At 43.9% G+C, this 13,939-nt stretch overlaps 1 protein-coding gene across 3 annotated transcripts in view; it reads left to right on the top strand.

The window, feature by feature from the left end:
* The window catches only part of LOC142301347 (proteinase-activated receptor 1-like), a 29,179-nt gene extending 16,099 nt beyond the window's left edge, over positions 1-13,080 (top strand). For 2 of the 3 annotated variants that reach the window (XM_075342344.1, XM_075342355.1), the window contains exons 3-5: positions 7,211-7,285; positions 8,873-8,935; positions 10,945-13,079. In XM_075342344.1, the coding sequence (XP_075198459.1) occupies positions 7,211-7,285; positions 8,873-8,935; positions 10,945-11,948 (1,142 nt within the window). In that variant the 3' untranslated portion in view covers positions 11,949-13,079. Of the gene's footprint in view, positions 1-7,210; positions 7,286-8,872; positions 8,936-10,944 lie in introns of all 3 variants that reach the window. The other variant, XM_075342350.1, reaches the window with a different exon arrangement.
* Positions 13,081-13,939: the final 859 nt, after the last annotated feature.

Raw genomic sequence — 13,939 nt, 5'->3', positions numbered from 1 at the left:
CAGGTGCAGAGGCTTGGAAGGGCACCGCAGCAGGTTGGTGTACAGAGTCTTCTGGCTTTAGCGCCTCCATATCAGACACCGTGTATCGCGGTAACATAACGCGGACGAACTCGCCCCCTGCACGTGGCCCCCATTCTAGCTTTGGGATCAGTTCCGCCGCCTCCTTTACAGTGGCTGGGCGCAGTACATGAGGATAGTTGTCAGCACTGGTGGCAATCTTCTCCGTGGCCCCCGATACTGCCGGATCCTGGATTGCTGGCTCCAGATCAGGAACTGAGGCTTGCTCCTTCCCCAGCGGGGAAAGTGATGAGACCGCTTCTGGTCTCGCTGGCTCTGGCGGGAATGTTGTCTGGTCGAGGATGGATCCGGGAGTCTGGGACGGCGGCACTCCACTCTCTCTAGCACGCATAGCTGCCACCAACCCCATCATCTTCGCCTCCCACTCCGCAATTCGCCACAAGTTCTCCGTCCGCATAATCCAGTACAGCCGCTGCACCTCCGCGTCTAGCATTTCCGCAGTTCAAGGTATGGCCCCGCGCCTGGGTCACCGGCGCTCATGGGCTGGAGGGGCAGACATTTTGCCAATTACAGGTTTGTTAACCCTTGTCATCTCCCTGTGCCTCCACATCGCCAGTTCCCTCCGGTCATTTCTCAGCACTCTGCGGGGACTGGGGCACTCTGGGAGCTTCCGGGTCCGGTTACTGCCGACTTCCGCCCGCGCTCTCAAGGCTCGTGGGTGGGCCTTACGTTCGTGCACGTTTGCAGTTTCACGCTCTTTTGGGCAGTGATGGCGCAGCACATTTTCAGCATTCAAGATGGTGACAGTCTTTACACAAACAGTCCATTAAATACAGTTCTTAATACGTCACCCGTGTTAATGGGTCTTGTCCGTATCCTGTTCATGATGCCAGAAAGAGGAGAACTGTAGTGCCCAGAGAAGGAGGCACTCAGTCCCGGGCGGTAACAAATGAGAATGTCACTCTGGTGGCCGTTGCCCGGTCCGTGCTCTGGGCCCCTTTTGTTAATGGGGGGTAATTACAGGGAAGATAAGAGTTTTTGTCATGTGATGCCACCTGCGGGTTGCGGTTAATGATGGAGAACTGCTGCTGCTCAATGTGGGTACTCCCAGGGCTGGTGGTAGTGACAGCTGTGATGGTAGGCTCCCCGCAGGTAGGGCTGTGCCTGGGAGTTGTAGAAGTGCAATAATGAAGACCACACCAGGTTGTCTTTAACAGTCTCTACTCAATGTGAACCGAGGGGTTGCTGCTTCAGGTCAGAGAAGGACCAGTGCCAATGTATTGATCCAGGTTGCTCTGTCCCCGGCACTCTCTGTAGATTGAGTCCCCGTAGCGTGGAGCATTTGGGGACCCCAACTGTCCCTTTTGGGGTACAGTCTCCTTCTCCGTACGGCGGGCAGTGTGGACCCTGCGGGGAGGTTAGTTGTCCTATCCCCGATCCTAGTTTACTGCTAATGCCCCCGGATTATTTGGTTCGGTGAAGTCTGTGAAGGTGTCCTCACCGGGCAGGTATTTGACAAACAGTCTAAAACTTGCGCTTGACCTAGGGCCCTGTGCCCCGTGCATGCGCTGGTCCCAGTGGTTTCTCTGTACCCGTCCTGGCGACCTCTCTCCTGTGCCCCCAGGGTCACCGTTACATGGACCCAGCTCAGGCACGTCCGCACACCTCTCCTGTGTGCTCCCGACTCTAGACTCCTCTCACTCTGACAGACTGAGCCCTCCCACCAGGCTGGCTATACACAGGGACTCGTTCCCATGGCGACCATCCCCTTATGTGGTTAACCCTCTATGTCCAGTGTGGAGAGGAGAACTAGGATTTAGATTGTGTTTTGGTGGAAAAGGCACTGGTACTCCACGTCCCAGGGGGTAGGTCTTGCATCCCCAAGAGGATGCAGTTCCTTGTAGTGCCCTTAGGGTCTCAGGGACGCTACATCTCTTTCATCAGGTGATAATCAACCTGTTTAGATTGCACAATTATCATGATTGAATGCAGACCTATCAATTCCCTACCAGTTCCTATGAATGCTCATTCATGATAATCATGCAGAATAAATGGACCTTATGACTAGACAGTCTTAAAATGCATCACAAAAATAGGTTAAAAATGTAAAAATGTATTTCAATCCATTAAAAACATGATAATTTTCACCTACATGATATCATCTATTATGCATTTCATGCCTACTAGAGGCCCATCATGATAGTATACCTATGCTATCATATAGGTGCATGCAGTTTTTTTATTTTTATATTATTTTTTCTGTGGTCCAGGAAAACTGCAAACTATCTTCTGCGATTATTTTGTGGCACCCCTGCGGCTTCAGGCGCCACAGGGTACTGCACGTCACCCAAGGTGCGGTATTCATCTCGGATACCGAGGAGGTCATCACCGTTAAACCACCAACACACTCATCCAACACATAACTCAGGCGCTCTCCCACTGGGACTGGGCTAGGGTAGGTGCTGGGGTGGCCATCATAAAGTATGGTACTTCTTGCCCACTAGTTCAGTAACCCGGGAGGTGGGGCACCAACAGGGGATGTTAGGAGCCATCTGACACATAACAGGCAGTTAGCAGGAGACCGCATCCGCATCAGGTCAGACTCAGGAACGGACAAGCAAGAAAAAAGAAGAGTAGCAAGGGGCCCATGGTCTGGAGCTGGAGGCTCGACCTGGGTTCTTAGGAAGAAGGGGGATCCCAGGGTTCACGGGAAGTGCAGCAGGCACCCGTGACCCGTTCCACAGCTCAGGAGCTGGGGTGGAGGGAAACCATTGGAAAGGACACACAGAAGGAAACACCGGCTTTGACCTCCGAACTGTCTGGGATCGACTGAGGCCCATCACAGCAGAGCACGGCACCCCAAGGGCAGAGTGACCTCAGTGAGTAAAAAGAATTTGAAATGCGCCCTCTGTGTCATCCCATCATTGCCGGCGCCCTCACCATCGCGCCACTATGCCATAGGCGACTACTCCTCTAACCATCCTCCCTGGGGCTTGACTCTTCGAAAGCTGCAACACCCAAGCTGCGTCACCATCTGACCCAGAAGAGAGACCTCCCGCAGTGGTAGCTAATAACTGACCGCATACCACAGGTGACGTCATGAAAAACTACTCCCATCATCCCCATCCCCATCTTTATTGACACCGCTGGGGTCACGGAACTGGGCCAGGCCGCTGTGACAACCCAAACCAACACCAGCCCAGTAAAGAGTAACCCCCCAGACCCTGTGGACGCGTCAATTTCACCTTGTACTGGCCAGGAGATTTTAATTTTTCTATGCACTTGACCAAGTAGCAATCCTCATAAGCATCTACAGGGCATGATAAGAGCAATGAACAGATAGAACAGCTTTTTCCACTCTTAAAATGTGGCAGCTTTATAAAAGTGGTTCATGCTGTTTGATAAATCTGTCTAATTTTAATCCGAAATGTTTGCTCCAAATTAAGGTGTCACATGTGAACCCCTTTTTGACATCCACTGTACATGTACGGTGCAACTCAGAAGCAGGTGTATGGAGGGGCCTCAAGGGTTGTCTGCCCCATACTTGGCAAGTAATGGCTGTGTATTACAGCCAAGACCTGTCTCTAACAATAATGCGTGCAACAGAGCTCTGCTTGGGATTGTTAACCTGTTGAATCCTGCTATCAAATTCTGACAGCGGGATTTAATTCATGGGGTTGAGCCATTTTAAGTGCCCATCGGCGCATCCATGACATTATTGCGGGTTACCGATAGGCTGCTATGACACCAGGGGGTCTGCTGAAGACCTCCATGCTTGACACTACAGCCTGTGGCCATGCTTCAGAGATGATTATGATTTTCACTTAATGCAGCAATGCTATTGCACTTGTGTATATAGCACACACACTCACGGCTTCAAGTTCCCTAAGGGCACTACTAAAAATAGTGAAAGGTAAAAAAAAAAAAAATACATGTTTTAAAAAATAAGAAAGAAATTAAAAAACATTTAAGTTCAAATTACCCCTTTTTGCAACACTAAAATTAATAGTAATTTAACAAAATAAAAAATACACGTGATATCGAGCGTGATATCAATAAACACTGTAAACAAAAAGTTAAACAATTCCAAAATTATGTTTTTTTGCTTTCTGCAATACCGCAAAAATTGCTATAAGGCTATGTGCGCACTTTGCGTTTTTCCATGCTTTTCAGCAGCATTTTCAACTGCAGCGTTTTAATGCTAAAATGCATGCATTTTGATTCTCCAGCAAAGTCAATGGGAAAGTGGGATTTCTTGTGCGCACTATGATGTTTAAAACGCAGCATTTTGGATGCAGAAATGTTGTGAAAAACTCAGCGTTTAAAGAAGCAACATGTCAATTGTTTTTGCCATTTGGGCAGCATTTTGCTATCATTAGAGTCAATGAGAAGTTGCAAAACGCATTCTACATCAAAATTCTAGCGATTAACATGCTTTTTTGATGCAGAAAACATGCGTTTTTGACAAATTAAATGCATGTGTTTTTGACATTACATTAAGGGCATGATATGTCTCTTTACACACACACATAGTCCGACAATTAAAATTATGAAAATCAATAAATTAACAATATTTTATACATAAGTATTAGCACACAGTTATCATTTTAATAAAAAAAGCTATTTTGTGTATGATTTTAATCATAATATTTGTTATCATTTTTTTCCATTTTTTTCATAGTGTTTGAAGTTAAAACTTTATTTAGCAGTGTATTTGTCTTCAAAACACATCTGACTTTAAGCAATGGAGAAGCATGTAAAACGCGGCTAAAATGCGGCAAAACGCGGTAAAAACGCACGCGTATGTCGTGTGGTCAAAAACAAATTTGGCAAACACCATATCTTCCAGAGGATGCGTTTAGAACTGCAACTACCTCGACGCAAAGTGCGCACATAGCCTTACAAGCGATCAAAACGTCAAATGTATACCGAATTGGTAGCAATAAAAACATTATCTTGCCCCACAAAAAATAAGCCAACACACGACTCTACCGACTAAATGAAATAGAATTGAAATAGAAATGTTACAGGTCTTGGAAAAGAGCGACACAACTCCCATAATTGTTTTTTTTTTTCAATTTTTTTTTTACACCACTATAATAATTTTAAAAAACTTGACATATTTAGTATATCCATAATCGTATTGATTAGGAGAATCATATTGCAAGGTTATTTGTACCATAAAATCTACACCGTAAAACAATTCCCGAGAAACCATGTCTGAATTGTGTTTTTGTTTGACAAATTCTCCCAATTTTGGATTTTTTTCTGCATTTTACAGTACAATGTGTTTTAAAATGAATAGTGAAATGAAAAATACATCTTGTCCCGCAAAAATAAACTAGCCCTATATGACTATGTAGACAGAAAAATAAAGAAAGTTATGGCTCTGGGAAGGAAGGGAGGAAAAATAGAAATTGAAAAAACTAAAATTTGCCGCATCGAGAAGGGGTTAATCCATGCCCCCTTTTTAAAAAAAAAAACAGCACTTTTCAGCAAGGCCATTCAATCTAAAACCCATCATAAATTTGGTGAAGGCAGTGTTTTGGTGAAAATTTGCCAACAATTTTAGTGCATTTAGATTCCTAAATATGCACCAATATCTTCATGAGAGATCATTTAATGATGTCAGATTGAAGCAATATCTTTTCTTTTTCAGGACAATCAAAAGCTTATAGTGAACTTCTTGCTCATGTGACTTTCTTCAGTCTAAATTGTCAAAAAAATTCAAAACACAGAAAAGTTGTGGGAAGGCCGGATTCAGACGTACATGCTTCAGGTACGTGTGACATCTGTTTTTAACATGGATGCCACACGTACTCATGTTATTCTCTGGAGTTACTCACACGGCCGTGTTTTCACATGGACTATGTGACCCTGTGTGGCCCTACACGTAAATACGGAGACATGTCTGTCTTTTCTCCAGCAGCACAGGGTGTGATCCGTTTGAGGTCAGTGTGACACGTACTGGAGAAAACAGGTGTCTTTGAAATAAAAAGATTTTCTATATTCACCTGTATCCAGCGCTGTTTTCTTCAGCTCTGCTATCTCCTTCTTACAACCCCGGCTAATTATACTCATTGAATATTCACTGCACCTCAGACCTGGAAGCAGGAGCATCGGCAGGACAGTGCAGGGGACAAGTGAGTATCCAGCAAGGTGTGTGTGCAGTGATGTCCAGGAGGTCATCCGAGTTTTCCAATGAACTCTGATGAATCCGTGAAGTCACCGTTGTGACACCCGCTGTAGCGCGGGTGTCTCGGGGATGTCATCAGGAGGTAATCAGAGTTCATTGGGGACTCCGATGACCTCCTGGACGTCTATACATACACACTGCTTGTTGGATACTCACCTGCCACCGGCGGTGCTGTCCCCGATGCTGTACCTGGTGATGCTGTCCCGCGACAATGCTGTCCCTAGCGATGCTGCTAGCGATGCTGCCCCTAGCAATGCTGCCCCCGGTGCTGTCTCCGGTGATGCTACTGCTTCCAGGTCTGAGGTGCATAATTAGCTGGGGTCAGAAGCAGGAGACAGCAGAGCTGTAGACATCAGTGATGGATACAGGTGAATATAGAAAATTTTTCTATTTCAAAGACACGTGTTTTCTCCGGTATGTGTCACACTGGTATCAAATGTATGCAAACACGGATGTCACATGTGTGACACATGCGTGACACACGCATCACCATACTCATGCATGTGGCTTGTACCTGATTAAACATGGACTTCTGAATCCGGCCTCAAGCATTCTGATTGAGCCAAATAAAGCCCACATCTCTTCTCTACTACTATAGTATGTTGTGACTTTACAACTCACTGGGCTGATGAATGTCAGGTGAGCAAAAATATTTACTTTATTCGCACTGTCCTGTCATCTAAAATTTCAACAAATTTCTGAAAACTCACCAAGAATGTGCATAGATTTATATTATGTGTTTTAAGAAGTGAGAAGGGAATAAGCTGCCGCCATATATCTCTGGAGTTGGCTTGAGAACAAAAGGATCGGGCATTCAAATTCAACATGCCCAATCCTTCACCTGTAGGAGGAAAATCAGAACAAAACCATACATAAGACAGATTTGGCTGGCAATCATGCATTCATTCTTTGTGTTTGGACATGCCGATATTTTAATCTAACCAATCAGACTGTGAAAATACATTTATCTTTTCGCTTTCTCTTTCTTTTTTACAGGTAATTTTTCAGATGGAATTAACAACAGCTTTGCATTTGTAGTCCCTTATCTACATTATGGTCAAGGTCTAGGAGGTAAGGTAATGACCAAACATAACAAGAGTTTTTGGGTCACAAAATTTGAGAACTACACTTTTATAATAAGTCTGGAATTAAAATGTAAGAAAAACATTTTTATAGTCGTACCCAGTACAAATTTAATAGCCATATTGGAAAAGGGCAGTTCAACATAAGAACAAGTCAACAAGTCAATGGGAGGGGAATCAAGTGCTCTGATTAAATTCTGCATCCCAAAAATAATCGTAGGGCTTTAGACACCTCAATTTGAGACATAAAGCTATTAAATATATAATGCATTGCTATGTAAACTAATTATTCACCTACATTAAAATTTGATAACCAATTGAACACAGAGAAAATAATAGAATAAACATGAATAAAATGGTCTGAAAAAATAAAAATATAATCCCTAATTAAAAACATTTAAAATCAATTTTATGTTATGACTAGTGATGGGTGAACCTGGACTGTAAAAGTCCAGATCCACGCGAGTTCAGAAGTACCTGTGAAACTGCCCCAGGCCCGGAGTTCTCAGGCAACAACTCCGGGTAACTAAGAAAATAGGGAAAAGCTGGCATGTTATACTTACCAGTCTCTTGCACGGCTGTAACACTACTTCGGGGGCCGCTCACACTACTTCCAAGGCCGCTCTTTACCCTCATGAGTAATGCACTACCTCCTCCACCTACCGGCAGTCTCTGAGTCTGCGATTGGTTGCAGTCAGACGGCGCCGCAACTCTGTGTGACAGCATGTCTGACTACTTGCGATCCATTAGATGTGACAATCCTGGAACTTTACCCAGCTCTTCCCAAGGTTAATGACAGCTCACAGCTGCCATTAAGCCCTAGATTAATAATGGTAGGCATCTGAGACCCCACCCATCACTAATCTGTAAGTTAAAAGCAATAAACACAAACACTGAAAAATCTTTTATTTGAAATAAAATACAAAAAATCCCTCTTTCTCCAATTTATTAACTCCCAAAATACTCAGTTCTGAAGTAATCCACACGAGGTCCCACGACAGTTTCTGCTCTGCTTCATATTGAAGTGAAAGCGAGCGGGCACAGAACAGGTCCACACACTGTGGCTTCAGGCAGAGACTGACTGAGCCACAGAAATGAGCAGAGATGTCACTTAGTATGTTTGCGGTCACAGCTGGAGGTTCCCACGGTACATTAGGTGACCTCACTAAACTCAATGACCTCACGTCAGATCATTTCATCCCATGTCTCCCTGCACTGATTACAGACCTCAGAGACGTTATCAGGCAGAGTGCCAGAATTTGTAGTTTCCACACATCCTAATGCCGCCATGATAGTTGGCGATGCTTGCAAAATTCTCCTTTTGATAATATTGAAGGGGTTTTCTAGGCCTGGCAACGAATTTGTCAGTGACGACATCATCCAGAAATCAAAAAGTATGTAATACAAACGTATAATATACAAACTGTTAGGATTCGCCTCTGCTTGCTGGTTCTCATATGTTATTTGTATACTTGCAGTGACATGCAGACTAGATTCTCTTTGTGCTTCTCTTAAGAGATGAGATGTGTTTGACATAAATTCTGTATTTATAATAATATTTTTTCTTTTGTTTCAGGTTCTCCAAACAGCTCTGTGCAATATGGTTTTATCTACTATACTGCACAATATAATGGAACAGGTATGTACAGTATAAAGCTTATTGTGTTAATGTGTGTTAATGCTGCAAAAAATAGTGTCCAATTTGTTCCCATAGATAGGGTTTCTGAATGTTCTTTCCACAATGAATAAGAAAGATTATCACTTCCATAAAGCAAAACTATTCATTTTTGTATAATATATTCATAATAATTCTTACAATTTCAGGGGTATTTTCATTTAATTAGATTAGGTTTTGTTACTAAGGCTAGCGCCACACATCCGTGCCTCCGGTACGTGTTTGGCATTTTTTTCACGTACCGGCGGCACGGAGACACGTTAAGCAATGCTACCCTATGGTAGCAGGCACACACACGTAAAACCACACGGAACGTGTGTCCGTGTGCGTTTGTACGTGTGTGCGATTTTGAAAGCGCTGACATGTCAGTGTTTTCTCCGGCAGCACGGGTGTCACACGGCCCGCACCCGTACCACACGGGTGTAGTGTGGATGCGGTCCCGTGTGACACGCGCCGGAGAAAACAAACATGTCAGTGAAAAAAAAACAAAACATTAACTCACCTTCTCCTGCCCTCCTGTCTCTGCCGCTGCTGCCTCTTGCTGCTGACCGCCGCTCATTATTCTCATTGAATATTCACTTCACTGCCTGGCAGCAGCAGCAGCGGGGAGACGGGAGGGCTGGAGACCGAGGATCAGCACCACGGACAGCAGCGCGGACATCAGGAAGGACCAGGTGAGTATAATAATTACCGATTCTACGTGTGCTATCGCGGATAGCACACGTAGAACACACGTGTCACGCACGTACCAGAGACACGTACTTACCTGCACGCAACACGCAGGGAAAATACGTGTCTCTCGGCACGTGCGTGAATTTCACGTGAGTGTGGCAGAAGCCTAAGGCTGCTTTCACACATCAGTGTTTTGCCATCAGGCACAATCCAGCAAAAACATGAAAAAACGGATCCGGCGTCTGTTGCCGCCGGATCAGTTTTTTCCCCCATAGACTTCTATTAGAGTCGGATTGTGTCGGATGGCCTTACATTCCATCTGGCATTTGCCGGATCCGTTTTTTGCCATCAGACGTGATCCAGCGAAAAAACAAATGCGACGGATCCGGCAAAAAAACTGATCAGTTGCATCAGTTTTTTCCATCAGTTCCTTCAGTTTTTTTCCTGGATCCATTGTGTTACTGAGCATGCTCAGTTCAAAAAACGGATCCAGCGGCCGTATCCGTTTTTTTGCCGCATTGTGCCGGATCCGGCGTCCATAGGCTTCCATTATAAATCACGCCGTACAGCGCCGGATACGGCACGATGTGGTTTTTCGCCGGAGACAAAAAACATTCCCCTCAGCGTTCCATCCGGCCGCCGCACAAACAAAGTTTGCTGGATCCGGCGAAAGCCGGATGGAACGCAAGGCCATCAGGCACAATCCGGTGCTAATAGAAGTCTATGGGGCGAAAAACGCATCTGGCGTCAACAGACGTCGGATATGTTTTTTCATGTTTTTGCCGGATTGTGCCTGATGGCAACAAACTGATGTGTGAAAGCAGCCTAAATGGAACATTGTTTGTCTTCGGTGAAAAAACGGATCGAACTGGATCCGGCGCCGTACGGCGTGTTTTATAATAGAAGCCTATGGCAGCTGGATCTGTTGTCATCCGTCATAAGCCGGAATCCGGCGCCGGTTTCCGTTTTTTTAAGCTGAGCATGCTCAGTATCAAAACGGATCCGTCAAAAAACGGATGCAACGGACCCGTTTTTTCGACGGATCTGTCACATCAGTTTTTTCGCCGGATTGTGCCTGATGGCAAAAAACTGATGTGTGAAACCGGCCTTAGACAGCATGGAAATAAGTTTGCAATTGACTTTATTTTTCTTTCTACTGTCATTATGTTGCAATAAAAGCTTTTATCTTTCATATTGTACAGCTGATTTCCAAGGCCAAGTTATCAGCTTCTGTGTCTGTGTCTGTCCTGATCAATGTCATCTTTGAAATCACAAACTAATATTTATGTTTTCTATTGCAGATGTTTTTATTTTAGCTGGAATCTCAAATTATACTAAATTCTACCTTCCTAGCCCATGGTTGACCAAGTTTGTACCATCAGTCTACACTCTGGTGTTCACTGTGGCTCTGACACTAAATCTAATGGCAATTCTAATGTTTCTATTGAAGATAAAAATCAAGACGCCAGCGATAGTATATATGCTGAACTTGGCGACAGCCGATGTGCTCTTTGTTGCAGTGTTGCCCTTTTACATTGTGTATAGATTCTCTGGGAACAACTGGCAAATCGGAGAAGGAATGTGCCGATTTACCACTGCGGCATTTTACTGTAACATGTACTGCTCCATCCTTCTCATGACAGGTATGAGTGTGGACAGATACCTGGCTGTAGTGTTTCCAATACACGCTCGCTCCTGGCGCACAAAGAGACGAGCATGGCTAGTATGTGTCTTCATCTGGCTTGTATCCATTGCCAGCACCGTTCCTCTTCTGCTTACCAAGCAAACTCTCTATATTCAGCCATTGGACATTACAACTTGCCATGACGTGTTGGAATTAAAAGACCAACAGAACTTCTACATGTACTACTTTACTGCCTTTTCTTCCATCTTTTTCTTTATTCCACTTTTTGTTACTATATTCTGCTACATTGAAATTATTCGAACCTTGAGTCAAAGCACACATGAAATTGGAAATTCTAAAAAAAGAACAAGAGCTATTTTCTTAACCATTACAGTCCTTTTGGTGTTCATTATTTGCTTTGGGCCAACCAATATCATCTTTCTAATGCATTATCTGCACTTCATTGATGGACATTCTGAGTCTCTATATTTCTCATACATTCTTTGTGCTTGTATCAGCAGCATAAGTAGTTGTCTGGACCCTTTAATGTATTACTATGCCTCATCAAGGTGTCGGAAGTATGTATATAGTTTGTTATGTTGTAAGGTGAGCAAAAAACTCCAAACCAATATTCTCCAGACACCCAAAGAATCATGTACAGAAAGTTCATTTGTGAAGTAACAGAAGGCTATTACTGGATTGGAAGTATTAGCCAAGTTATTTTTTGATGAGTATATTAATCGGAATGTGCAGTTGGAATGTTTCATTCAGTCCCCAGATATTTGCCCATAATCTACTGCATGGGATTTCCTTATTGTGAGAATATCTTCTATTACATGGAGGAGAATAGCCATAATATGAGTAGCTAAATGATCCCTGCCTTGTAAAAGAGATTACAGTGGTTGTGACCAGTGCACAATTAACTGAAAAGGACATAAGGAAAGAGCATTCAGAGAAGAAACCTATCAAGTTCTTCCGGACAATCATCAACTTAAGGGGAATTCTTAAGCCTGCTTTACACGATACGACCGATTGTGCGATAGCACGATCGATCGTACCCGCCCCTGTCGTTTTTGCGTTACGGGCAATTAGTTGCCCATGGTGCACAAACTTGTTTAACCCCCGTCACATGTACTTACCTTCCAGATGACCTCGCTGTGGGCGACGAACATCCACTTCCTGGAGTGGGAGGGGCGTTCGGCGTCACAGCTACGGCACACGGCAGCTGGCCAATAGAAGCGGAGGGGCGGAGATGAGCGGGATGTAAACATCCCGCCCACCTCCTTCCTTCCATTAAGCCGTCGGGTGCCATGGGAGGCAGGTAAAGCTGCTTTTCACCGTTCCCGTGGTGTCACACGGAGCAACGTGTGATGCCACGTAAACGATGAACAACCGCCGCCATTTTAATTAAACAATTTTAAGAAACCTAGCAACGAGTACACGACTCACGATTTGTGAGCGATACTGCGTCGCTAGGAGGTGTCACACTAGACGACGTCGTGTACGATGCCAGATGTGCGTAACGAAAACCGTGACCCCGACGATGCATTGCACGATCAGTCGTCTCGTGTAAAACTGATTGGCTGGATCAACTGACAGATATTATGCTCCTCACATTGCTCCTCCTTCATGTTCTTTACCTACACAGTATACAATTCTGTATTCTGAACTTGGAACGAGACACAAAAAATATTGTCAAGTAATTAAAGTAATATATTGGTTAGTAATATTAACATGTACCTAATCTGAAATGTGATTGATATTTTTTTTCAACTATGTGAATAAAATGATATATAAATTGTATTGTAAATGATAGTACAATAATATCTAAACCACACATAAATCTACACCTGAATCTGACAACTATGCAATTATGATGGGGTCTGAAGACTATAACTTTTAACAGTGTGTGCCAGTAGTTAGTTGAAATAATAGAAAGAGCTGTTATTGACACTCTTATTTCACCACTACCTCTCCACTGCACCACCAGTGATTTGTTATTAGCGCTCAAACTGGTGACCTCAGTTTGCGCGATTGGTTTCCCTCTATGATGGATCACAGCCTTCTTTCTCTCTGTCATATTGCTGATAGTTCTATTGTCTTTATCCTTCCTGTGTTTTCTTTCCTATTTATTTCTATTCAGTTGTTTTCCCTATCACACCTTGGGTGGAGCTATTTATTTATACTTAACATGCACATGCCTTCATTGCTTTCTGTATTACAAGATGGATATTTGGAGTTCCAGCTCTTCAGTTAAGGATTAGCTTGCTGATTTATCCTCATTGCTTTTCCTTGCCGTTTTGTTTGTGAGTTTCCCTTCCCAGCAGTGTTCCCATTCTGTCACATCTAGGATTTGGGGGCTTTCCACATATTCCATACGTCCTTTGGGTCTCTTTTTTTTTCATCCATCTTCCTCTGTTTGTGTGCCCTTCCTTTATGGTTATTGTTCTTTTGTGTTACACTTGTTTATAATTGATGCTGCAGTTAAGGACACTCAGGGCTAACTGATGTTGAGTGGGGGTGCCACTCAACCATCACCCTAATCTTAGGGTGCCAACCTTAGCAGGCAGGCAGAGACAAAATAAGGTCAGATGTAGGGTTTTTCCTAATCTGAATACGGACCTGATTTATTGGAAAGCTCTCCCGTGTGAATCTAGAAAAAAGTTGTTAAA

The sequence above is a fragment of the Anomaloglossus baeobatrachus genome, chromosome 1 (assembly GCF_048569485.1).
Source record: "Anomaloglossus baeobatrachus isolate aAnoBae1 chromosome 1, aAnoBae1.hap1, whole genome shotgun sequence".
In the NCBI taxonomy this organism is placed as follows: Eukaryota; Metazoa; Chordata; class Amphibia; order Anura; family Aromobatidae; genus Anomaloglossus; species Anomaloglossus baeobatrachus.
Note: the sequence above shows the minus strand (reverse complement) of the source record. Positions and strands in the feature narration are given on the sequence as shown.